The sequence below is a fragment of the Gopherus flavomarginatus genome, chromosome 18 (assembly GCF_025201925.1).
Source record: "Gopherus flavomarginatus isolate rGopFla2 chromosome 18, rGopFla2.mat.asm, whole genome shotgun sequence".
Lineage (NCBI taxonomy): Eukaryota > Metazoa > Chordata > Testudines > Testudinidae > Gopherus > Gopherus flavomarginatus.
In genome coordinates this window covers 22,318,507-22,342,364 of record NC_066634.1, presented here as the reverse complement: position 1 = coordinate 22,342,364, position 23,858 = coordinate 22,318,507, and the positions used below count along the sequence as shown (strand labels likewise).

The 23,858-nt window shown below is 50.6% G+C and overlaps 1 protein-coding gene across 2 annotated transcripts in view; it reads left to right on the top strand.

Annotated features, from left to right (window-relative positions):
- The window catches only part of SAMD4B (sterile alpha motif domain containing 4B), a 36,513-nt gene that overhangs the window by 1,628 nt on the left and 11,027 nt on the right, over positions 1-23,858 (top strand). The window contains exons 2-4 of one of the 2 annotated variants that reach the window (XM_050928470.1): positions 12,666-12,750; positions 13,563-14,037; positions 22,307-22,789. In XM_050928470.1, the coding sequence (XP_050784427.1) occupies positions 13,842-14,037; positions 22,307-22,789 (679 nt within the window). In that variant the 5' untranslated portion in view covers positions 12,666-12,750; positions 13,563-13,841. The remainder of the gene's footprint in view (positions 1-12,665; positions 12,751-13,562; positions 14,038-22,306; positions 22,790-23,858) is intronic. The other variant, XM_050928469.1, reaches the window with a different exon arrangement.

Genomic DNA, 23,858 nt, shown 5'->3' with positions numbered 1-23,858 from the left:
GGGAGCCCCTGTAATCCATCCTGCCCTGACCCAGGGGGCCCCTTCCCTCCATCCCAACCAACCCTGCCCCGACCCAGGGATCCCCTGTAATCAATCCAGGGATCCCCCTTCCCTCCATCCCAACCAACCCCGCCCTGACCCAGGGATCCCCTTTCCCTCCATCCCAACCAACCCTGCCCTGACCCAGGGAGCCCCTGTAATCCATCCTGCCCTGACCCAGGGGGCCCCTTCCCTCCATCCCAACCAACCCTGCCCCGACCCAGGGATCCCCTGTAATCAATCCAGGGATCCCCCTTCCCTCCATCCCAACCAACCCTGCCCTGACCCAGGGAGCCCCTGTAATCCATCCTGCCCGACCCAGGGAGCCCCTTCCCTCCATCCCAACCAACCCTGCCCCGACCCAGGGACCCCCTGTAATCCATCCTGACCGACCCAGGGTCCCTCTTCCCTCCATCCCAACCAATCCCGCCCTGACCCAGGGAGCCCCTGTAATCCATTCTGCCTGACCCAGGGACCCCTGTGGGCTTCACCCCCCAGCCCTGGACCTGCCTCCTTCCCTCTCTGAAGCGCTCCTTCCTCCAGATTTCCAACCCCACCCTGACCCAGGGATCCCTTGTAATCCATCCTCCCTGATCCAGAGATCCCTCTTCCCTCCATCCCAACCAATCCTGTCCTGACCCAGGGAGCCCCTGTAATCCATCCTGCCTGACCCAGGGATCCCCCTTCCCTCCATCCCAATCAACCCTGCCCTGACCCAGGGATCCCCTGTAATCAATCCAGGGATCCCCTTTCCCTCCATCCCAACCAACCCCGCCCTGTCCCAGGGATCTCCTTTCCCTCCATCCCAACCAACCCCACGCTGACCCAGGGATCCCCCTTCCCTCTATCCCAACCAACCGTGCCCTGACCAAGGGACCCCCTGAAAATCCATCCTCCCTGATCCAGAGATCCCTCTTCCCTCCATCCCAACCAATCCTGTCCTGACCCAGGGAGCCCCTGTAATCCATCCTGCCTGACCCAGGGATCCCCCTTCCCTCCATCCCAATCAACCCTGCCCTGACCCAGGGATCCCCTGTAATCAATCCAGGGATCCCCTTTCCCTCCATCCCAACCAATCCCGCCCTGTCCCAGGGATCTCCTTTCCCTCCATCCCAACCAACCCCACGCTGACCCAGGGATCCCCCTTCCCTCTATCCCAACCAACCGTGCCCTGACCAAGGGACCCCCTGAAAATCCATCCTGCCTGACCGAGGGATCCCCCTTCCCTCCATCCCTACCAACTCTGCACTGACACAAGGATCCCTCTTCCCTCCATCCCATCCAACCCCGCCCTGACCCAGGGATCCCTCTGTGCTTCACCCCCCTCATCCCACCCCTAAACCAGCCTCTTCCCTTCTCTGCAGCTCCCATCCCCCGCAGTTTTCCAGCCTTGCCCTGACCCAGGGATCCCCTGTAATCCATCCTCCCTGATCCAGGAATGCTCCTTCCTTCCATCCCAATCAATCCTGCCCTGCTCTGGGTATCCCCCTTTCCTCCATCACAACCAATTCCTCATAGGCACCAACTCCATAGGTGCGCCAGCTGTTCCATGGCATACAAGAGGTGCTGGGAGAGAGGGGGAGAAGTGGGAGCAGAAAGAGATGGGAGGAGGAGATTTGGAGGATGGGACAAAGTGGAGGCAGAGCCTGTGGTGGAATAGGGGGTTGAGCCCCTAGGTAAGTCGGTGCCTATGAACTCGCCCCCCCACACACACCGACCCTCTAATCCACTGTAGTCTGGGGATCCCCTTCCCTCCATTACAACCAACCCTGCCCTGATCTGGGGATCCCATGTATTCCATCTTCTGTGATCCGGGGATCCCCTACACTCAGTTCAGCTGGACCCCCAAACCAAAGATTGCCTGCCCTTTCCAAAGCAGGCATCTTACCCCATCCCTATCTAGAGTTACCCTTTACAACTATTCCAACTTGGGAGCCTTTCTCCTCCCCGGATCTCCTACCTCACTCAGATTTGGGTTCCCAGATATTACATAAGAATGGCCACACTGGGTCAGATCAACGGTCCATCTAGCCCAGTATCCTGTCTTCTGACAGTGGCCAATGCCAGGTTCCCCAAAGGGAATGAACAGAACAGGGAATCATCAAGTGATCCATCCCCTGTCGCCCATTTCCAGCTTCTGGCAAACAGAGGCTGGGGACACCATCCCTGTCCATCCTGGCTAATAGCCATTGAGGGACCTGTCCTCCATGAATTTATCTGGTTCTTTTCTGAACCTTGTTATAGTCTTGACCTTCGCAACATCCTCTGGCAAAGAGTTCTAGAGGTTGACTTTGTGTTGTGTGAAGAAATATTTCCTGCTGCCTATTGATTTTATTGGGTGACCCCTAGTTTTTGTGTTATGAGAAGCCGTAAATAACACTTCCTTATTTACTTTTTTCACAGCAGCCATGATTTTATAGATCTTTGTCATATCCCCCTTAGTTGTCTCTTTTCCAAGCTGAAAAGTCCCAGTCTTACTAATCTCTCCTCATACGGAAGCCATTCCATACCCATAATCATTTTTGTTATCTTTTTCTGAACCTTTTCTAATTCTAGTATATCTTTTTTGAGATGGAGCGACCACATGCGTGCAGTATTCAAGATGCATTTCCGTAGTGGCAACATGATATTTTCTGTCGTCTTATCTATCCCTTTCCTAATGACATTTTCAGAGAACTATCAGCAGTGACTCCAAGATCTCCCTCTTGAGTGGTAACAGCTAATTTAGACCCCGTCATTGTATATGGGATATATTATATCACCTCCTATCTCCCCAACCAGGGATCTGCTACCGCATCCTAAACCTGGGACACCCCACCCCCCAAATACAGCCCATCAGCATGCCCTCCCTTGTTCCTTTTGCCCAGGACATAATTCTTAATGTCTCTGCACTCTCCCCATGGATTCCAGAGTGCTCTTGCTAGAGATCCCGTCTCTTCTCCCCTTCTCTAAAAATGCACATGGAGACCTTCTAGCCAAATTTCTTCCCTGTTCCTATGTACCAGACAGAACACCTCCCATCTACTCGCTCTGATTCCCTTAAGATACTCACAGCTCTCTGTGCTAGCCTCTGACTAGAGGTCTCTCTTCCCTGTTATACTGGGTGACTGCACTGCCTTCTGTCCTCCTTATGTGTATGCCCCTAAGATCCTCCCATGGAGGAGATCTGTCCTCCTTCCCTCTGTACTGAGACCTTTCTGTGGAGATATTTCCAGCGAAGCCTTGTATCAACCCAGCTCCCTAGCTCCGAAACCCCCTTATCCCTGAAGGATCCTTGCACCCCACTGGAATCCTCCTGCAAAGCCAGGCATGTGCCACTAATGGTCCATCGAGAGTGTCTGTCTGGTATCCTGCCTCCTGCAGTAGCCAGTACTGGATGTTTCAGAGGGTGGCATAACCCTCCCTTCCTAAGATACCTCCTTGTGCAATCCCATCCCACTCTGGAACGCGCACATGCATTTCCTTCCTGACCACCCCCAGCTGGTTATCTCATGCCCTCATGCTTTAGGACTGGTTGTTCATATGATTTTGTCCTGTACAGCTGAAATTCTTTCCTAAAACCATCTGATCTTCCTTTATGGAACCTTAGTGCCCAACCCAGTTGCTTAGTATCATGTGGCAATGAGTTCGACAAGTTAACAACCTCTTTCCTTCTACAAGTTAGAAATCTGTTTCCTTTTTTAAATTCTGAGTGGGCTATTATGGGTCAGAATAGACAGGTAGAACCAAACTAGCTTTCCTTGTGCCATAGGCCTGTATCTCCTTCCATTTTTCAGATCCCCCCGTGTACACTTGATCATGTTTGCTGGTCTCCTCTGATCCCTTTTCTGTGCTCTTAACTGAACCAAATAACTGCAGTACCTACTCTGAGGCTGTCCCAGCAATGTGTATGTTGTTACTATATTCTTATTGATCTCCATCACTTTCTTAATATGGCGTTATCCAGCTGTCAAAGCACATTCGCTGGGTTCTGTCCTTGGCTCTGAAAGCAGGGTCTAATGGGTAGAGCAGGGGAGTGGGAGTTAATACTCCTGGCTTCCATTCCTGGTTCTTCCACCCAACCCTGCTTCATAGCGAACTCTTTCTCCAAACAGGGTCACTCATACTTCACAAAGAGGACTGTGAGGCTTTGATGTCAATCACATGCTTGGAGATCTTGGAAATAACAAGATCTAGAGAAGAATCCAAATGTGGTTCTTCCAGTAACAAAGGTCTCCAGGTATCTAATATACTTGGAGGCAGCACTGAGCAGAAAAGGGATGGTGTGGGGGAAATTAGGGGCACACATTGGGGACAGCGGTGGCATCTGGGCTTGGGGCTCAGGAGAGCCGAGGTGAGTCCGTAGCTCTGTCATAGATGTGATGTCTTCACTGCTTGAAAGGCGTGGGTTGGATAGCCAGCCCTAGTGGAGACAGGGCACAAGAAGTTTCAACCTCAGGTAGGTGGGCTCCACCCTATACTCCTCTACCGGGGGTTTGCTAGTCACATGGAGGTAAAAATCTACCTGTTTCTTCACTAGGACTTTGTGCCTCAGTGCCCCAGGTGTAACATGAGGATCATATTGCCCCCATCTTACCACAGGAATGTGGGGATAAAACCCATGGATGAGTGTGAGGGACCTATGTTATGATGATGCGGGAGGCTATAGAGCCAGACAACACAGGTAGCAGCATTTGAAAGAGAAATTGTTTTAATGGGAGCGCCTATGCATCGTGTCTGTAGAACCCAGCTGGATTAGACTCTGAAGAGTGCATCCCTTTCTAGATTCCTGGTCACATGAGTGTTGACCCTGTCAATGAGGTGGACTACCCTTCAAAGACGGGCGCCAAAAGTGCTTCGCAGGCCTAAGGGAAGATTAAAATAAGCTGTAACCAATGATGGGGGTGGTGGGGGTGGGGACCCAAAAAGAGACACGCATTGTGGCCTATGTGTGCCTGTACTGAATTTCAGCGAAGGGGAGATGTCTCACTTTTGAGAGATCTTGTGTCTTTGCTGTGCAATTCAACCCCTTGAGTTGGCCTAGCTTGAGAGCTGCTGCACCGCAGAATCCTACAGTTACTGCCTTCATGTTGGTGCTATCCTTGCTTGTGTGAAGCACTAGGACTTCTGGGAGAGGTCATACCCCATGGCGCTTAGCGCTGCAATCATCAGAGCCCTCTATCACTTGCCGCAGTGGCTTGTGGGAGAACTTGTCTGCTCTTTCTGACCAGCTGGGCAGAATTAGTGAAAACAAGGCCTTGGTTTGGTAGCCGTCCCGTGGCTTGTTCTTCTTGAAACCAGTTGGGACGAAAGGCTGAGGAATGAACCCTAGGGAACTAATGAGTGACTCAGATAGAGCTCTTCAGTCATTGTCTGTGATGTGCCAAGAAGGACGGGGCAAAATTCACACCCTCTCTTCGAGGCCTTCTGGTGTCCTTACCCTGAAGCCTTCCGAGAAGATGCTTTTTTGGTTTGCGCCAAGCACAAGGAGAACCTCCCTCATCTCCAGAATAATCTCAAGCCTGAAATCTTTCTGATCAGCACCACCACAGCATTGTCCTATGGAAGGCATGGGATGAAGACGCCCCTAGCTCCAAAGAGATGCTGAGGGAGCGCTGGGAAGCCTTCCTGCCAGCGGTTGTTCTCATTGCTCATGGGTATTGCAAAGGAGCGAGATATCCAGATGGTGTCGAACATGGGGAAAGCAGCAGGGGACTGGGAAGGTGTCGGTGTATAGGGTGGGAGCAGACACCATGAGGCATTGAAACTGGTGGTGCCAGCCAGAGAGAGCGGGGGATGATTCCCTCTTCAGAGGGAGGCACAGGAAAGCCTGTAGCTAGCCCTGGCTGCTGTTGTGGGGGCTAGATGGCTCATCTCTGCGGCAGCGTAGACTGGAATGCAGTTGCGGGCAAGTTTTAAAGTCAGTCAAGCTGGAGGGAGCCTGTGGAAGGATGCAGAGGGAGCAGTGATGTGGGCCAGTATGAGGAAGATGAGAGGTCTGGTTTCTCTGAGTTTAAAGTCTTTGCTGAATGAGGCAAACGCAGAGGCTCTTCTGAAGCAGGAAGTGGATGAAGAAGCATGCTTTGGCCCTACTAGCCTGTTGGAGCCGAGTTGTTCCTGTAGTACGACCTCCAGATCGGGTTCAGGGATGGGATCGGTTGTTTTGTACAGAATTTTAGCAGTTTAAGAGGAAGGATGGTGTAGTGGTTATGGAGCAAGCCTGGGACCTGTTCCCTGCTCTGCTGAAGTGATCCTGTGTGACCATAAGTCACTTGTCTCTCTCTATGCCTGACTTTCCTCGTCTGTAAAATGGACATGCTAGCCCTGCCCCAGCTCACAGGGTGTAGGGAGGATGAGTCCATTGTGAGGTGGTCAGATGCCACGGTGACGGGGGCCGTATAAGTAGAGGGATTGGATTTACAACATGCTGACATCCACTGGAGACTGATTCCTCTATTTATCTGTGGAGCAGGTACAGCCCTGGTAGTGGTAGGGGGAGCGTCCCCCTACACGCCACCCCCTCCTGCTCATGTGCCTTAGCCCTGCCCTGGAGAGACGAGCTCTTGGCCTCCATGGTCCATTCAGCTCTCGTCTTCCTGAGGCATCAGTCACTTGTCTGTTGTGGTGGCTTTTGTGACAACCTGTCGGGTGCTGGTCCCAGACCCATCACATTCATTTCAGAGAGGCAGTGTGACCTAGTGGGTAGGGCACTGCACTGGGACCCTGTTGGGTGACCTTGGGCAAATCACTTCCCTCCTCTGTGCCTCAGTTTCCCCACTTTATGGGGGAAATGGAGGCACAATGCTCTAAAATGCTTTGTGGTCTACAGTTGAAAAGAGTTTGATGGTATAGTAGTAACGTCTCAAAGCAGGAGGTGGAGGTGGAGGGCGGTGTGTAGAACGGATTTCCAGAGAGTGACTAGTCAGTCAATGGCAGGAGTTGCTAGCTCATAAATATAGATCTTCAGGCAGGGATAACAGAAGCCGTGTAAAATTCCTCCCTCTTCTCCGTGCCAGCCTGGGAACTAAGTTGCGGCCGGTGGGGAAGCTCGCACAGGGTTAATATTTGAGGGTCAGACTCAGGAATCGGATAGCTGCAGGGATGAGATACAGAAGCCTCAGCTCTCCAGAACGCTGGTTCTGATCCAGTCCAGGAGTACCTACCCTAAACCGGCTGCCATGGTGGTGGCTGGGTGCCAGCCTAGTTGCCAGTGGGACATGTCTACATCACTGAACGCCCTGCTGCCTCTGATGCTAACTAGGGGGGCCCTCTTAGGAGCAGCCTGAGACAGGCGCGAGTGGGTTGGGGGTCTGGATTTCCAGCGGGAGTTGCTGGGGGTTGGCACCTCTCAGGCTGGCAGCATCTTGGGGGGCTGTAGAAATGCAAACCACTGGCCTCGTCCAGTGGGGATGTGGCATGTGCTCCGCAACGGTCTGCTCAGCTGCGTGACATCCTTCGCTGCTTGTGTCTCCTGGTTCTCCTCTGTAGCTTAGGCCGCTGGTGGCCAGCTCTCCCTCCAAAGGTGTAATTACAGCGGGCTGTGTTGCTGCTCCAGCACACCACTCCTGTCTCCTTACCTCCGGGAGTCTGCTTAGTTTGGCTGTAACGGTAGCGTCCAGTGGGGAGAGACCCAGACAGCAGCTTCCCGTTGGTCTCTCCTCACACACACACGCCTTTTCAGAAGGATTTGACAGCAGCGCGCTTTAAAAATTGCTGCTTCTCCCTTCTCTGCCATCCCCATCCCTCAACTTGGCTGTGGCTGGCACACATGGACAGTAGTGCACAGGGCGCTAGTGTGATCTGGCTGCCTCCAGCGATGCTGACAGGAAACAGCACCCAGCCCAACGGGCAGAGGGGAAAACACTGGGACAAAGGATGCTTCATTCAGCAGAGTCCAGACGCTGCTTCAACTTGGTGCATTAGCCTGGGACTTGGGCGTTCAAGTCCTACCTCCCCCACAGTCTCCCTGTGTGACTTTGTGTCAGTTAGCCCCTCTGTGCCTCAGTTTCCCCAATGGTTGCATGGGGATAATAGCACTTCACTCATAGGCAGGCTTGGAGGGATTAGTTTATCGGTAAATGTCAGTAAATGTCAATTTCACTGCACACCCAAACCCAGGAAAAAACATTTTCCACTGATGATCGAAATTGACAGGCAGCATTTTTGCCTGACTTCTTAGAGTCAGAATCTGGTGATCAAGACTTTTGAATTAGGCTTGTCACAAGCGAAAGAATAATTAAAAAAACAGGTAGGATTTGTTGATCTAAGACTATTTACCTTTGAATGTGATGACAGTTTGTGTTTCAATGGTTTCTAAACCTTTGGCTTTTTGGATCTCAGCATCTACTGGCATTAAATAGTTGTCTGACCGCAGGTTTCCAATTTCCCAAAATGGTGAAAATTTAAATAGATAAAAATTGGGGCAGGGGATGCTTAATAATCTGTTGAAATTATAGAAAAATAAAATGGAGTTCTTCTTTAGGGCATAAATTGATTGAGACACTGAGGTCCCACACTAACAGGATCAATAGATTCCTTTGTATAGATCCAAGCTATATTGATTATGTCTTAGATTGCTGCAGAGACTGGCGCTGTACAGGGGTGCTGAGTACCCATGGAAAGGGGTACGCTCCTCCAAAGAAGTGCGATTTTAGAGTTTACCAGCTTGTATCTGGTTGCTCTTATTTTTATGAGGTCGTCTCTGTGTCTGTCTAATCACAGCCTGAGGAAACTGACCTATCTTACATCCGTATCTGAATCCTCACAGTCGTTAGAGTATTTATCCTCCCAACACACCTGTGAGGGAAGACCTAGCGGGATAGAGACCTGAACTGGGATTCAAGGCCTGGTTCCATTGGGTGGCCTTGGATAAGTCATGCCCTCTCTCTGCCTGAGTTTCCCCATCTGTAGATGGGAGTAACGGGACTGACCTCCTTTGAAGCATTTTGAGATTGAGTGAGGAAAAGTGCTAGATGTTTGTTGCCCTTTTCTGCCTCAGTTTCCTCAGCTATACAGACTTCATGACTTGCCCCACGGTTACACAGAGACTCTAGCAGAGCAGGGAATTGAACCTGGGTCTCCTGAGTGCCAAGTTGGCACTCTAACCACGGGGCCATGCTTCCTCCAGGATCCAAAGGAAGCCAGGTGACAGGTGGGCCTAGTCTCTGAGCCTAATTCCCATGCCTGTGCTGAGCATGGCAGTGTCTGAGAGAGCCTGACAAGAGCGTTGAGTTAGGCCCTGCACTGGATGGGGAGGCAAATGGAGAGAGTGCAGCACAAGGGTGACTCAGCTCAGCTGATGGGGAGTCAGGACTCCTGGGTTCTATTTCCATCGCTCCCGCTGCCTAGCCTTTGGCTCTGTGCCTCAGTTTCTCCATCTGTAAAATGGGGATAGTGCTACTTTGTAAAGGTCTCTGATGTCTGCCAATGAAAAGCACGATGCAAAAGCAGGGGTTTATGATTGATTTATTACTACAATACCTGGCTTTCACGCAGCAGGGGTGAGTCTAGTGCGGCTGCAGATGGGGTGGCGGTTTAGAGAAAGGCATCCCATTGAAATGGCCAGAGCAGTTGGAACCCAGGCTGCGACGCCGGGGCTAACACCCTAGTGGTGCTGAGAAGTGACATGGAATGGCCAGCGAACACAAGGAATCTGTAGCAGAGCTAAGATGAAGATGTGGGAGTCCTGATCCTTTGCTCTGAGCACTAGGTCATGCTACCCACCGTGATCAATGTGACAGCACTGTACACTGGGACTTCTCCATATGAAAGAGAGGGGGCAGGCTGCAAGTTGCCTTGGATGACTCCCAAGGGCTGCATTCTTGGTATGGTATGTCCTGCCTTGCCAAGTCGGAGCACGGTCCTACCGTTTCAGTGGCCCAATCAGGAAACCAGACGTCTCTCTCCAGCAGTTGGTCTCTGTCCATCACCTCTGGACTCTGTTGGAAAAGCATCTCTGCTTTTGCTTTTGTTTTTTTAAATACATAGAGGCAGAGCTAATCCCACTGCAGACAGAGCCAGCAAACATGCCTTCTGTGGTGCAAAGACAGTCTATAAACCCTTAGCGCAAGGTGCTGTCTGAATTCTTTGTTGAGCTTCAGAAAGCCATCGCTTCGGACAGAAAATCGAGGTGTGCAGACAACACAGGAAAGTCAGAGGTCGCGGTAGCTCAGGAGTTCAAGACCTCTTGTGTGAGAATTCCACACCCGTTAGGCTACGAGAAGGGGGGAAAAAATCTGAGACAGTTACGTGGCTGGAATATGAAGCACCTGTTGTCCTTCCACTTAGCCAAAGCTGCTTCTCTTTCTCATACAGCCTTCAGTATGCAGCATTGTCCGTTCTGAAGTGCTGTATCTGCAGAATGGCTGTGCCGCAGAGCTGCTCTCCGTCCCCCCCGCCCCTCCCAGCACCACTGGAGCTAGTGTGCTTTCCTGCCTTTGAGAGAACCAACCCCCCTGCCCCCCACAGGCACACATCCTGCTAAGAGGTTCTTTCTCCAGTCTAGTTAATCCCCTCTTGGAGCAAAAAGGGCCAAGGAATTTTGGGTTCCTAGATAGGCCCCTCTGGATTAGAAAGAAACTGCAACAAAAGGGTTGTTAAGTTCCCCTTGTAACGCTGATTTGTGCTCCGGATCCTCATCTGCTAAACCAGAGACTTAATGGGGGAGTGTTGTGATAGGAGAAAATGGGTCTTTAATTATTTGCTGAATAGGCGTTGAAAGCCAGTTTCCTTTTCAGCCCCCTTACTGCGCTCCCTCTCACTCCTCTCTTATCTCTGCCTGTCTTGTGCAGTCCTGATCCTCAGTATTGTGCTTGCATGCTGGGAGCAGGTGAATCTCCAGGGATGCCAGCGACACAAAATCTTGTTGGTTTAAAAGCAAAAGTTAAAAGCAGCTGTAGATCCTAATGCATGCCCTGAAAATGCTCCCATTTGAGGCTTTGCCATTGCATTTTCCTACCTTGTATGTTTCAGTCTTCCACTGGGGTTGTGTAGAAGGAGTCACAGGAACAAAGTGCTGCCGAATGCGTGGAAGAAATTGAGGGCAAAAAGACACTTTATTTTTTTCGTTGCTCATCTGTGAGTGTGATCTTAGATGCCTTAATGGTAGCTAAAATATCTCATTTTAAGTCAATGGTGTATTAGAAATGTGTCTCAGCTGGAAGGTAAATTTCACTGAGGGGTTTATTTGGATTTAGACCTTCCCTGGCTGTGCATACCACCCGACAGTGCAGCCTTCTGCCGTGTACAAGAACCAGGAAGTGGAACTGACTGTAAATGGGGGAGAGAGCAGATTCCACTGTGAGTGAAGTGCGAAAAGCTTCCGAAAGGTCTCCTCCGATGACCTGTGGTACTTGAATTGCCCGCATCACCCTAAATCAGTGGCTTGCAACCTTTTTTCATTTGCGGGCCCCTAAAGAATTTTGAATGGAGGTCCAGATCCCTTTGGGAATCTAAAGCATAGTCTGTGGACTCCCTGGGGTCCACAGACCACAGATTGAAAACCGCTGCCGTAGAATCAACGCATCTTGCAATCTTTACCGGATTTATCTTCACAACCCCCCTTGTGAAGCAAGGCAGTGCTATTTAGATGGGCCGTGGAAGAGGTACAGAGAGGCTAAATGCTGCCTCTGAGATCACGCAGGAAGTCTCTGGCAGAGCGAGGTATTGAACTCCAGAAAGCCCAGGTTAGCACCCTAACTGCCCCTTCCTCCATCACAGGTCTCGAATAAGAACTTTGAGTGTGCGTGTGATGTCTAGTTAGCTTAACACCTGAATCAGACCATTGGAAGGAAAACTATAGTGAGCCCAGTGTTGGCTCGCCAAAGGCAGCGATCTCACAAGCTGTACCTGAGTCCTCCAAGGAGATCTCCAGGAAAAGTGAGATGTAACATTCCTGACATTCTTAAAAAGGAAAGTCTCCCTACTTGGTTTTTTTTAAGTCTAGAAAGGATGGGAAGGAGTGTGTGTGTGTTTTCCAAGCATAGCTGTGTTATCTAGGAGTGTGGGGATAAAGATCAGTCCCCCTCACTGACATAGATGTGCCAGCAAATCTGGTGTGGACACAACTATACCAGCAAAGTCTTTGTAGTGTGGATAAGCCCCAAGTCTTTGACTTTGCAGGCCCCCTGTGTGTGTGTTTATAATGTACATCCTTCAGCTTGGACCATTTTGCCTGTTGAATGTGATTGGTTCTGCTGGGTGGGCAGCAGTCAGTGCAAGAGAAGACTTTTAAATGTAAAAATCCCTGTTCCCTGGCTTTCCAGGTTTCTCTCTTACTGAGCAGGGCAGGAAAGAGATCATCTCCTTTTTTACAAAATCTAAACTTTGGCCCCAAACCATCCTTTTCCACAATGACCGGCCCTGACTTGGTTCTCGCTATCAGCTCACCGCTGCTTTCAAATCTCGCTTCACGTCTTGTTAGGGCAGCCCTGGGGTTGTGGGGAGTTGGACCTGCTTGGGTTGGTTGGCTGCATGCGAAATGAACAAAGATTGACTTGCAGTTCAGGGGGTTGGGGGAGAGGAGGAGAGAGTTGATGGTGCTGTAGCGATGTGGTTGCCCAGGACTGGCTAGTTGGGTCTCTCCGATCAGATACCCTGCCCTTGTGTCGCTACCCTGCCTTGCCTGATTGGTCTGTTGTTCCACCTAGTACATTCCTGCCGCACTGGGTCAGACTGCTGGTCTACCTTGTCCGCTGTCCGGGCTCTACCAACATCCAGTGCCTGACACTTAAGGTGAATCTCCTTCTCATCCCACCAACTCAATCTAGTAACTTTCTCTTTGTTAAGCTAAAGGGGTGACTTAATCCCAGTCTATAAATACCTATGTGGGGAACAAATATTTAACAGTGGGCTCTTGAGTCTAGCAGATAAAGGTCTAACACGATCCAGTGGCTGGAAGTTGAAGCTAGACAACTTGAGATTGGAAATGAGGCATAAATTTGTAACAGCGAGAGTAGTTGACCCTTGGGGTATTGTTCCAGGGGTGGTCGTGGATTCTCCATCACTGGCAATGTTTACATCAAGAGTAGATGGTTTTTCTGAACGTTCTGCTCTAGGAATTATTTTGGGATGGGTCTCTGTTCGGTGTTATTCAAGGTCAAACTGTGTGATCACAATGGTCCCTTTTAGCCTTGGCATCTGAATTGCACAATGCCATACGTGGGGGAAATGGGGAAGAAAAGTGAATTCATCTCTCCCACCTGAGGTCTAATTTGCACCAACATAGCTGGTCATAAAGCTGTCCAGATGCAATAGTTGACTCTCTCCGATCTTCTGTGGTGATGAGTTCCATGGGTGGGCTTTCCGCTGGGCTCAAGATACAGCCTGTTGCGTGTTTGGATGTGTAATCATCTCACCTGTCCACTGTTGTAAAGCAAGAGAGGCCTTGGACCTGGTTATAGACCAACACAGGCTGTGCTCTGGGTGGCCAATCTTTCTATAAATACCTACGTGGGGAACAAATATTTAACAGTGGGCTCTTGAGTCTGGCAGACAAAAGTCTAACGACCTTTCTTAATCGATTTCATATTTCTTTTTCCTTGCAGGGAACTCCAAGGCAGTCTGCTTAGAAGAGAGCCCTGCAAAAGGATCTAGACGGAGAAAGATCTTTTGGGACAGTCCCCCCATGTGATCCCAGCTTCACTGGCAGAAGGATTTGCATTCCAGGTTGTCCCCTCCTCCACCCTCGGGCCAAACTGTAGGACTTAAAGCTGAAACCATGTGAGAGGGTTTCCCTTGCTCCCCCTCTCCCCGACCCCCTTCCCTCCCTCCCCCCCCCAGCCTTGGGCGTGTCGCTGCTGAGCCGCGTTGACACGCCTGCCACCATGATGTTCCGGGATCAGGTGGGAATCCTGTCCGGCTGGTTCAAAGGTTGGAACGAATGCGAGCAGACGGTGGCTCTGCTCTCCCTCCTGAAGCGCGTCACCCGCACCCAAGCCCGCTTCCTGCAGCTGTGCCTGGAGCACTCGCTGGCCGACTGCACCGAGATCCACATCGTGGAGTCGGAGGCCAACAGCGCAGGTAAGTTTGGCACAGCTTTGGGATGCGGCTGCTATCGGGCCGGTGGAGCTGTTTGCCCCCCAGTCTGAGGTTGAGCAGGCTGGGATTAGCATCAGGAATGGGGTGGGTTTAGATTAGCGTAGTTTAATCCGACTCTCCTCTCTCTGAACTCAAAAATGAGTCCATTGTTGTGATATGCGAGACTAACCATCTCTGAAATGCAGCTATGTCTGGGGCGAGACAGGGCAGCTGATAACAGCCTTGCAACAATGCCATACAGAAGTTTAGGGTGGAGAAGGAGGCATGCTATATCCATTAGGATTGTAAACTTCTTGGGTCAGGGGACCGCCTCTTTTGTGTGTTTGTGTAGCATCTAGCACCAGAGTGTCTGTAACTGGGGCTCCTAGGTGCTACCGTAATACACCTGTACAGCCCCTAGCGTAACGGGCTCCCGGTTGATGGCTGGGCACAGCTGTCATACAGATGGTGGTAATTTAGACTCTGCTCATTAAAGCTGGAATACCAGGGCAGCTCTTGTTTAATGGCTTCCTCCAAGACAGCAGCAGACAAGCTGGTGCATTGGAGTGAGCCCTGATTCAGAGAGGAGAGTCGCTCATCTTTTTCTCTGCAGGATGGCTGGGCTCCTTAGTGCTGCTCCGGGGCATTGGGGTCAATACGGTTTCCGAGGGGGGAGCGCCCCCTACTGAGCCAGGAATGCTGTGTAAACAGGAGATCTTAGTAACAGACATGTTCCAGTGTTAGTCGTCCTACACCAAAGATTGAAATAGACAATTGGTTTATATAACCCAGCCCACCAAGAATCAGGGCAGCGTTCTTCCTAAGTCAATCCTCTGTCTGACCTAGTTCTAAACATTCCAGGAGCCAGGGCTCCTTCTTCCATGGGAGGAGAATGTTCCCCAGCTTCAGCTCAGCCTCTGTTCCCCTCTACTCCATTTCATCCCCTTTCTTCCTGGTCCCACCCCTTTGAAATTCACATTCTTCAGATTCTTGGAGAGCAATTGCAGTGTACTGGAACTCCTTAACTCTCCTCCCTGGTAGCAGCTTGTGTCTCTTTGCACTTGATCACTTAAGCATCTCAGAAGCACAGGAGTTTAAAGCTCTTTCAGAGTAGATCTGGCCTTAATGCAGATTTACTTGTAGGGTGACTTGTTCTAATGCAGCGTTACTCAACCTTCAGGCTGGCGACCTCCTATTCGAAGGCAAAAAATTTTCTGAGCCTCTGATGCTTACTATAAAAGAGTAAAATATATGTAACAATCAGTGATGATGCTAAGCCTGTATAACTTCTTTGTGTGTTTCGAGAGGTTAGTCGAAGAATGCTTGACCATGAAAAGGTCAGGATGTGCCAGAAATGGGGGAGTGAGATTTTCCTTGCTTTAGATTGTAATAAAACTTATTTCAGCATCTTGTAACCCTCTTGAAAGTTGTGGCCTTCCTGGTTGAGAGATGCCTGGTCTAAAGTCTTATATGCATCCATGTTATATGATCCATGATCATCCTCTTCCTTCCTCCTTCTCCCCCCGCAGCTCTGTTGGGGGGTGGGGAATAAACTGAGGAAATCAAACTGACTTAATCAAACAGGGGCAAATCTCAGTGTGGACACTTAAGGTGTGTCTACATGGGGACCCTCAGGAAAATTAATCTGAATTAACCAAAAGGTGTAAATTTAGTGACATCGCTTTAAACCACTGGGTGGACAGTCTCATTGTAAATTAAAGTGGCCTCAATTTGATTCAGTTTAATTCACTATGGAAGTGAATTATGAGAGTGAGGTTTTGGAATTGAATTAAACTAATCTGAATTAAGGCCACTTTCATTCTTAATGAGTGCATCCACACGGGGTTTAGTGTAGTTTAACTAATCCACTTTGAATTTACATGTCTAGCGAACTTGGATTAATTTTTCCGAGTGTCCCTTTGTAGACAAGCTCTTATTTGATTTTAAGCTCTGCTCACACAGAGATTTTTGTTTTAGTGTCACTGTCATTTAGGGGTGTGATTGTTTTGTTGTAGGTCGTCTTTTTACACCAATGTAGTTCCATGGCTGCAGTCCCTAGAATGGATGCTGTTATACTGGTCTCTAACTGGTATAGCATATTCCCATATGGAAAGCAGAATTAGCTATAGGGAGAGCCCTGTCAAATTCAGGGTCCATTGTGGTCAGTTTCACAGTCATAGGATTTAAAAAACTGTAAATTTCGTGATTTCAGATATTTAAATCTGAAATTTCATGGTGTTGTAACTGCAGGAGTCCTGACCTAACTGAGCATGCAGCAGCGCAGAAGTAAGGGTGGCATGGTATGGTATTGCCACTCTTACTTCTGTGCTGCTGCTGGCCTGGCGCTGCATTCAAAGCTGGGCACTTGGCCAGCAGCTGCCGCTCTCTGGCCACCCAGCTCTGAAGGTTGTGCAGAAGTAAGGGTGGCAACACCGCAGCCCCTCTACAATAACCTTGCATCATCCCCCCCCACCACCCTCTTCTGGCTCAGGACCCCCAGTTTGAGAAATGTTGGTCTCCCTCGTGAAATCTGTGTAACATAGGGTAGAAGCACACAAAAGACCAGCTTTCACAGAGGAGGCCAGATTTCATGGTCCGTGACACGTTTTTCACGGCTGTGAATTTGGTAGGGTCCTAGCTATAGGCCAGCTCTGCTCTACAGACATCTGCCAGCATAGGTACATCAGTAAGGATTATGAAGAGGTATGATCCCCGACCCACCTAGCTTTTGTCACCGAAAGCCCCAAAGTAGATGCAGCTATACCAGTAAAACTGCTTTTTTGTACCAATATAAGATGCACTTACACTAGGACTGCTTTAGTTACTCCAGCAAAGCACCCCTAATGCACGTCTGGCCACAGTGGTATAAAAACATGCATCCCGGCATAACCGCATCCATCTGCGGGGAGGGAGAGGTGTCACTTTGTGTGTACCACTGTAATTATACTGGTATATTTAAAGAGTGTGCAGACAAGCTCAAAGACGCCTTAATGAGCCCATGCTTGGTCCTAGCAAAGCGACTTACTATTGCAACTAAGGGCTCTAAGGGCTTGTCTGCCCTTAAGATCTGTGGCTGAGGGTGGTGACTTTTGACCAGTGATAGCCTTAATGCAGGTGCAGTTACACCAGCGTGTAACTTATTTTCCTTTGCCAAAGCAAGGTCCCCTTCTAGGGTGGGGTGTTGTGTTTTTGCCACTCAAACTATGCTGGTAGCAGTGGGGTGGAATCTGCCCTTTAAATATCCTGGGGTATAGATGTAAAGCAGGAGTGGCCAATCTTCTGACCCTAGGAGCCACATGCAGTAATCTTGAGGGCCACAAGACGTGTACAACCTGCCCCGCCAGGTGGCAGCAGCGGGACCATGGGGCTAAAGCCCTTATACAGACACCCCTCCCCTCCCCCCGCAGCGCAGAAGCCCCAAGCTCCTGCCTCAGTCTAGTAGATGGAGAATAGGTGGGTGGAGGGAGGAATGGGGGGCTCCATGGGTTGTACTTTAACTGTAAAAGAGCCTCGGTGTGGCCACGCCTAATATAAAGTATCAGCAAGACCTTTTTTTCCGTCTTAATTTTGGGGCTGACTTGGTTAAAAGCTTTTCTCTATGTGTGATTCTTTCTTTTTTTATGAATTTTCCTAAAGAAACAATAAAAAAAAAACTACAAAAAGGTAAAGGACTTGCAGCTTGTGTGTGTTACCAGATACTGCCCCTTTCACAGGATAGCCAATACGATGATGCCCTTCTGTGACTTTACAACTCAAAATCAGACAATATTACGCAGCCATAACATGCTAGAGTGAGAGTGACAGTAATAATAAAAAGACACACACATAGGCAACAAAGGGAAGTGTGTGTGGGGGGAGGGGGGTTGAAGAGGGAGAGGAAAAAGCAGAGAGGTCAGGTGAATGGCAGTCAGTGGTATTAAGCTATCGCCACATTCTTGATCCAAACAAATCAAGAAACAAGGTCATAAGAATGGCCAGCTGGGTCAGACCAATGGGCCATCTAGCCCAGTATCATGTCGTCCGACAGTGGCCAATGCCAGGTGCTTCGGAGGGAACGAACAGAACAGGGAATCATCAAGTGATCCATCCCCTGTCGCCCATTCCCAGCTGCTGGCAAACAGAGGCCAGGGACATCAAATTTCTTTGATTTCCTATCATTTCTTTCTGCGTCGTTAAGCTGTTCTTTAACTCAGTTCCATCCCCGAAATCAGCACGAGCAAAACTCCGTTTAACATTGTTCCTGTCTAGCGGAAACAAAATACGTAACGCTGGCTGTAGAGGCATCATGGGAAAACATTGGCCTTTTCAGTCAAAAATAATTAGCCATTTCCCCTCTTCGGTAGCCAGTTTTCAAAGCAGAGTAAAACTTGATTGTCTAAGGGGCCTTTTGTTTTGTTCCTAAAAGGGAATGATCTGAATTGAAAGGACCTTTTGATTTAAAAACAAGTAATGAGTGAACTGTAAAAAGTGTGTTGCTTTTGAGCGGGAAGAATTGTCAAATTCAGAATGGGTCAGGCCTCAGAACAGACTAGATTTAAAAAAAAAATTCTACCTATTCAGCTTTTTTAAAGCACGAGCTCTTGATTTAGCTAAAATTCCCCCTCTCACTTGTGCCACACTTCAGCTTGCATGTGAATTTTAACAGCCTTGTTCCAGAATTCCCCCATGAGACAATTTGAGATCGGAAACATGGCAAACCCTGGCAACATAGCACCCTTTTAGCCTCCAGCTGTTCTCTGTGGGCGAGGATGGTCCTCGGTCCCTCGATGAAGTAGCAAAGCAAATCTTGTCAGGTTTGCACAGGGCCTGCCGGCAGCTTGCAGGAGACACTCTCTGAATCGTTGGCCTCAGCTTCTGTGGCCTAGCCTTTCCCTAAGCCTTAATTTCCAGATTAAATAGCTGTCTGTGTGTGATGGGAGATGCCCCAGAGGTAGCCGCTCTGTCCTTTCCAAGTGTGTCTCCTGCTCCCTGGCTGAGATTGCGTGCTCTGCTAGGGGCAGGCAGGGATGGGTCATAGCCCAGATTGGAGTGTCAAACCCATGCTTGTTTCTACAGTTGCCCCTGGTGATGCATGGATCCCCCTAACTAAACCACGAAGGAGATAGATTCCAGTTCCATTAATTGGACAACCCATCCTCTGGGGACTCGGGACTTAGGCCGAGCCAGTGCTTTTCATCCCAAGGTCTTTAAACGCCCTGCAAACGTTTGGCTATCCCTGTTTTACCGATGGGGAAACTGAGGCACGGGGCGAGGCAGTGACTTGCCCTAGCACTCTCGGCAAATCAGTGGAAGAGCTAGGAATAAAACCCAGGAGTCCTGCCCCTCCAGGCGTGTGTCATGCCCACACTGTCTCCCTTGCAGGGGACTCTCGAGAGCAGAGTAGCGACACAAGTTCCCACCATGCAGAGATGTGGAAGGGGTCCCTGTGCATGTGCGGGGTCACCCCTCTGTGCAGCAGGCCCATTCTTCCACAGGTGTGGGAAGAATCTTCCCCTAAGAGGCCAAGAGGAAACAACGGGTAGGAGCTAAGGTTTAAATAATTAAGATTGCTGGGCCTGCATGTGCCGCTCAATGCAGCGTCCCTTGGCAGAGGGTATCTTCCATCCGACAGGCATGCGGTGAACAGACTCTGCCCTTCTGGGGCTATGGGCCCCCCTGCGCAGTTGGTGGGTAGCTCCGGGCCTGTAACTGTAACCTTTGGGCATCTGCCCGTGGTGGTGGCAGAGTGTGCTGGAATCTGTCTGCTCTGACTTTTCAGGGAAAGTTTCTCCCAAAGCCTCCTGTCCCCTCTCTCCGGTGGTGAATGTTCTATTAAAGAACAAGAAGTTACTATTAAAAAACAGGAGACCCCAGTTCTGCAGCCTGCGCTGGCAGGGAAGAGCTGGCCAGATGCATTCCTCATGGTGTTGGGGAAACTGAGGCAGGGCAGTAAAGTGACCCCTCCACTGCTCAGTCCATACGTGGTCGGTTAGTAGCAGAGCTGGGATTAGCACTGAGGTAGCGTTGAGGGAGCTGCATGCGCCACTCTGTTGGAGCTGCACAGTCTGTGCTGACAGCACCATCGATGCAGCTGCTTCTGGGGTGGAGAGCAACACGGACCAACAGTGAAGGTGGGAGAGGAAATTTTGGCTCAGGAGACCAGGGCAAACCCCTGCTCCCTCAAAGTTCTCAAGGAGATATTCATGTCTATGCAGAGTGGATAGGACCTTGGATCTCCTCTGACCCGAGACCCTCACACTCGTCTTCCTGGAACGTTAGGGCATTGTCTCTGAAGGCTGAAGGGGCTTGGTCATCTCTGAGAGTTTGAACCCATGGCTGTTTCAAAGAGCTGGTAGCACCTGCTTTAGTTAAGGTTGGGTTTAGCTTACCGTTGAACAGCTGACTTTCAGAGCTCCAAAATCTTCAGGCTGACTCGGATGGTCTTGAAACTTTCTGTGCCTCATGGGGGTCCGGCGTAGTGTGACCGGGCCAAACCTGTGGTGGTTTGAGCCTGGGGTGTCTGAGATACAGCCCCCTCCTTTAATATTTTTCTTGCATGAGATCAACATGTGATATAACGGCCCAGTTTCCTCTCTTCCGACAGTGGCCAATGCCAGGTACGTCAGAGGGAATGAACAGAACAGGGCAGTTTTGAGTGATCCATCCCCCTGTCGTCCACTCTGTTTCAGGCAGTTTAGGGATACTCGGAGCATGGGGTTGCGTTCCTGAGCATCTTGGCTAATAACCGTTGATGGACCGATCCTCCAGGAACTTATCTAGTTCTTTTTTGACCCCGGTTATTCTTTTGGCCTTCACAACAACCCCTGGCAATGAGTTCCACAGGTTGACTGTGCTCTCGGTGAAGACCTGCTTCTTTTTGTTTGTTTTTTTAAACCTGCTGCCTGTTAATTTAATCCGGTGAAATTAATAAAGGTGCTTGTGATTTTTGTTTGCTCACGCCTGGGGTTCAAACCAAAGGCACACGTTCCTGGGAGGTGCTCGACCCCTGCTCCGCCCCAGGCCCTGCCCCCCCAGCGCATCCTGCATGCCACTGAGCAGCTGATCACAGCTGGCGGGAGACCCTGGGGAGGAGGAGCTGGTTAGTGGGGATGCCAGTGGGTGCTCCAGCCTCGGAGCACCCACGGAGTTGGCGCCTCTGGTTCAAACTATGGCGCTGATCCTCTGTTTAGGATTTTATTCCACTGCACGCTGAGGTTGGGGTAGCTGGCAAAGGAGAGGAAGGAGAAATCCAATTGTTAGGCACTAACCTAGGACTTGAAGATGTAGGTTCAATTCCCAGCTCTGCCACAAACTCCCCAGGCAAGTCACTTTGCTGCTGGCTGCCTCAGTTTCCCCATCTGTGCAATGTTGACAGTAGCCCTTCTCTGCCCCACTAAAGATTTTGAGGCGCTCGGATACAGGAGGCCAGATAAGGAGCTAGGACTCGTCCCTTTTTCAGAAGAAAGCTGGGCCGCACTGCTCCGATTCACAAGCCCTTATGCTCTGTCTGCTGGCTGTGCACGTGGTTATTTCCCAATAACTGTATGGTTATTTATCTAATTCCTAAACGGCTGAGAAATCTCTCTGCCAGGCTCTCCATCCCTCAACTTCCCCCCTACATACGCCTATAACAAATATGTCCACTTCAGTGTGGAGAACACTCTCCCTTTGAAGGCCTCTTTTTTACCCTCCCCACCCAGATCGATTCCTGTTTTTAAGTTCCACGCACTGTCTGGGGAAAGGGAGTTCAATCAGAGCCATCCGGTTAATTTTGGGCAGAGAGCTGGAGAGTTCAGCGGGGAGAGGTTGCACAGCCTAGTGGATAGAGCACTGGACTTTAAACGCAGGTCTCAGCCCAGCTCTGTCGCCGACCTTGGGCAAGTCGCTGCCTTCCCCGTGCCTCGGTTTCCCCAGCTATAAAATGGGAGTAATGAGACCATATTTGTCAAGTGCTTGGAGCTCTCTTTGTTGCTGGAAGTGGTGACATTTTTGGGGACACACAGACTGATCGCCTGGATTGCTTGAGATCACCATGTCTGGGGTCGGGGTGTCCCTTCCAGGTGTCTGGTTCTAGTAAGCCCCCTTGGTCACCTCACACTGTGACTTTCGGTAGGATACAAATCTCCCTGTCTGAAGCTGTTGCTAGTGTTCCTACACACCTCTTCATTAGCTGTCTTGTTCCTCCCCAGAAGTGGCTGCATTGATTTCTCTGTGGCGAAAGCGACTGGAGGAAGGAGCAGGCTCCTGTTTGTTCCGGTTCTTAACCCCTCTCTTCCCTCTCTCCCCTAAACAGCTGTCATCAGCCAGTGGCACCAGGAATCGAAGGACAAGGTGGTCTCCCTGCTCCTGTCTCACCTGCCCCTGCTGCAGCCTGGCAACACAGAAGCCAAGTCCGAATACATGAAGCTATTGCAGAAGGTCCTGGCCTACTCCATCGAGAGCAACCTGTTCATCGAGGAAAGCCGGCAGCTGCTGTCCTACGCCCTCATCCACCCGGCCACCACGCTGGACGATCGCAACTCCCTGGCCCTGTGGCTCAACCACCTTGAGGAACGCCTGTCTAGCGGCTACTCCGGCCAGGGCAGGGGCCGGCCCGACACTGCCTACCACTCGCGCCAGGGCTCGGACGAGTGGCAGGGCCCAGTGGACTCGGGCATGGGGGAGCTGGGACACGGCTGGCAGGAGAAGCTGCCTCGCGAAAACGGACACTTGCCTTTCCACTCCTCTAGCTCGGTGCCCTCGGCCATCAACAGCATGGGAAACAACGCCAATGCAGGTACGGGGCGGGGCCAGGATGGGGCGTAGGCAGTAGGTAGGAGCTTGGAGGCCAATATAACCTTATTTCCAGTTTGTCTAGCTTTAACATCCAGCCATTGGATCGTGTTTGACCTTCCTCTGCTAGCTTGAAGAGCCCAAGATCAAACATTTGTTCCCCGTGTAGGTACTCAGTCTGAGATCAAGTCATTTCTTAACCTTCTCCTTAAGCTGCGTAGATTGAGTTCCCTGGGTCTCACTCTAAGGCATGTTTTCTAATCATTCTCATGGCTGCCTTCTGTAGAGCGCAAAATACTTGACAGAGGTGCGGTATCCCAACCTTGTTTTACCCATGGGGGAAACTGAGGCACAGAGTGGGTGAAGCCACTTGCCTGTGGCTAGTCAGCAGGAGAGATGGGAACAGAACCCAGGAGTTCTGAGTCCCTATCAGCTGAGCCGTGCTTCCTCCTTGGACTCCGCGCATGCTTCCTGATGGGCCCCAGAAGAAAATATTTTGAGGCCCAAGCAGCGGGGAGATTGGAGGGATGGCAGTGTGTCCAGGTGGGTGGTCTGTGATGTTTGGGGGCAGAGGGAGGTGGGGATGATGACAGATCAAATCTAAGCTCTGACAGGGGACGGGTCAGTGCCCTGTATCTCAGTGCCTCAGTTTCCCCATCTATAAAATGGGGCTGATAATATTGATTGCCCCTCCATCCCAGGGGGCATTAGTTTGCACTGTGCTTTGGGCCTGTGAAGTCTTTGGAGTCCTATGTGCTATGGCGGCTAGGGGTGTGCTTACACATCCGTACAGATGCCACAGTGACTGGCGAGGTAAATGAAGCTTGAAGATAGTCAGAGGAGTGTCAGGATGGGTGGCTGGGGGTGTCAATTTCGGAGGTGACCTACTGACTCCACCCAGTGGCATAGTCAGGTGGAGGGAACAGGGGGAGCGATCAAAAAGAAAAAGGTGCCACCCGCTGTGGCGCCTTTACTCACCTGGCAGCGCTCCGGGTCTTCGGCGGCGGGCCCTTCACTCGCTCCGGGTGTCTTCGGTGGCACTGAAGGACCCGCTGCCGAAATGCCACCGAAGA